The following is a 1,469-nucleotide window of genomic DNA, read 5'->3' on the forward strand; positions in this document are numbered from 1 at the left end:
AAGAGTATATAAAGAGGATTCACGCTTTTCTCCTTTTGCAGCAGAGATCACTCTGGATCCAGACACAGCCAACGCGTATCTAGTCTTGACTCAGGATCTGAAAAGTGTGAGATATGGAGGAAGCAGACAGCAGTTACCTGACAACCCAGAAAGATTTGACCAGTCCGCAACTGTGTTGGGAGCTCAGATCTTCACCAGTGGGAGACACTATTGGGAAGTGGAAGTGGGAAACAAGACAGAGTGGAAGTGGGCATCTGTAAGGACTCTGTGAGCAGAAAAGGGAATCTTCCCAAACCCCCTGGGGACCTCTTCTCACTTATAGGGTTAAAAATTGGAGAGGATTATAGTCTGTGGGTCTCATCACCTCTGAAAGGGCAGCATGTCCAAGAGCCTGTGCATAAGGTTGGCGTCTTCTTGGACTATGAATGTGGACATATAGCATTTTACAATGTGACAGACAAGTCCCTCATCTACAGTTTTCCTCCAGTTTCTTTCCAAGATGCACTCAGGCCTATCTTTTCCCCTTGCCTCCCAAATGAAGGGACAAATACAAACCCTCTTACCATCTGCTCCCTGAATAGCCACAACTGAGGGACATGTGCCCAGGCCTCTGCTGAGGAGGAGGTCCAGGATCAGCAGATGACTGTTCATTAAGATGATGAGTGCATTGCAGATCTTCATATCGGGTTAACTGAAAGAATTCTCCCTTCCCCCAAGACTCTCCATGAATCTGAGCCCACAGCGAAAACCCAACTAGAAAATGAAGTTCAACATCAATAAGATAAACCTGATCATATCCTGGGTCTCTAACCAAACTCTCCATCTAGACTGCTGCATGTATTTGTGGATCACTCCAAATGTACACCTAGAAATCGCCCCTATTATCTTGAACCCCACTGTCAGAGGCCAGTTTTATAAATACAGTCATTTTTCAAATGCATTTATTTATTTGACTCTCACGAGCTGTGCAGTTTGAATGTGTCTTTATCCTATGTGCAGAGATCTGCATGTGGGGAAAATGTCAAATTGCCCCACTTAAAAAAATCAATATTCAGCTTTAATGAGATAGAAATTAAAAATAGCAATAGTAGCTGGTTACAGAAATCTAGATTCTGTTCCATTGGCATAACTGAAATAGATATTGATTTCTATTTCCTAAAATTATTTACCATTTTAACTTACAAAAATAAATTTTCAAATCTCCCCATTGTCTGTGGGGGTCAGTCCTTACAGATTTACCCTTTTTTTTTCTTTTTCTTAGTATTGGGGTTTTTAACCTGAGATCTTTGCACTGTGCTTCATCCCCAGACCTTTTAAATTTTTTATTTTGAGACAGAGTCTTGCTAAGTCACTGTTTTTTCCAGGGTAGGCTCAATCTGCCATCCTCCTGCCTCAGTATCCTGGAGTGATGGGAATACCGGCCTGAGCCACCATGCCCAGCTTTTTTTTTTTTTTTTTTTTTTTTTTGA

The 1,469-nt window shown here is 41.8% G+C and overlaps 1 protein-coding gene across 1 annotated transcript; it reads left to right on the top strand.

The window, feature by feature from the left end:
- Positions 1–10: 10 nt before the first annotated feature.
- LOC104872517 (probable E3 ubiquitin-protein ligase TRIML1) lies at positions 11–891 on the top strand (the record flags this gene model as incomplete). The annotated part of the gene is given in 2 exon segments (XM_010638785.1): positions 11–242; positions 245–891. Coding segments are annotated over 2 exon segments (579 nt in total), but the record flags the coding sequence as incomplete, so codon positions are not given.
- Between the last annotated feature and the right edge of the window lie 578 nt (positions 892–1,469).

Source organism: Fukomys damarensis, unplaced genomic scaffold (genome assembly GCF_012274545.1).
Source record: "Fukomys damarensis isolate Sample0158 unplaced genomic scaffold, DMR_v1.0_HiC HiC_scaffold_18712, whole genome shotgun sequence".
NCBI classification, from domain to species: Eukaryota; Metazoa; Chordata; class Mammalia; order Rodentia; family Bathyergidae; genus Fukomys; species Fukomys damarensis.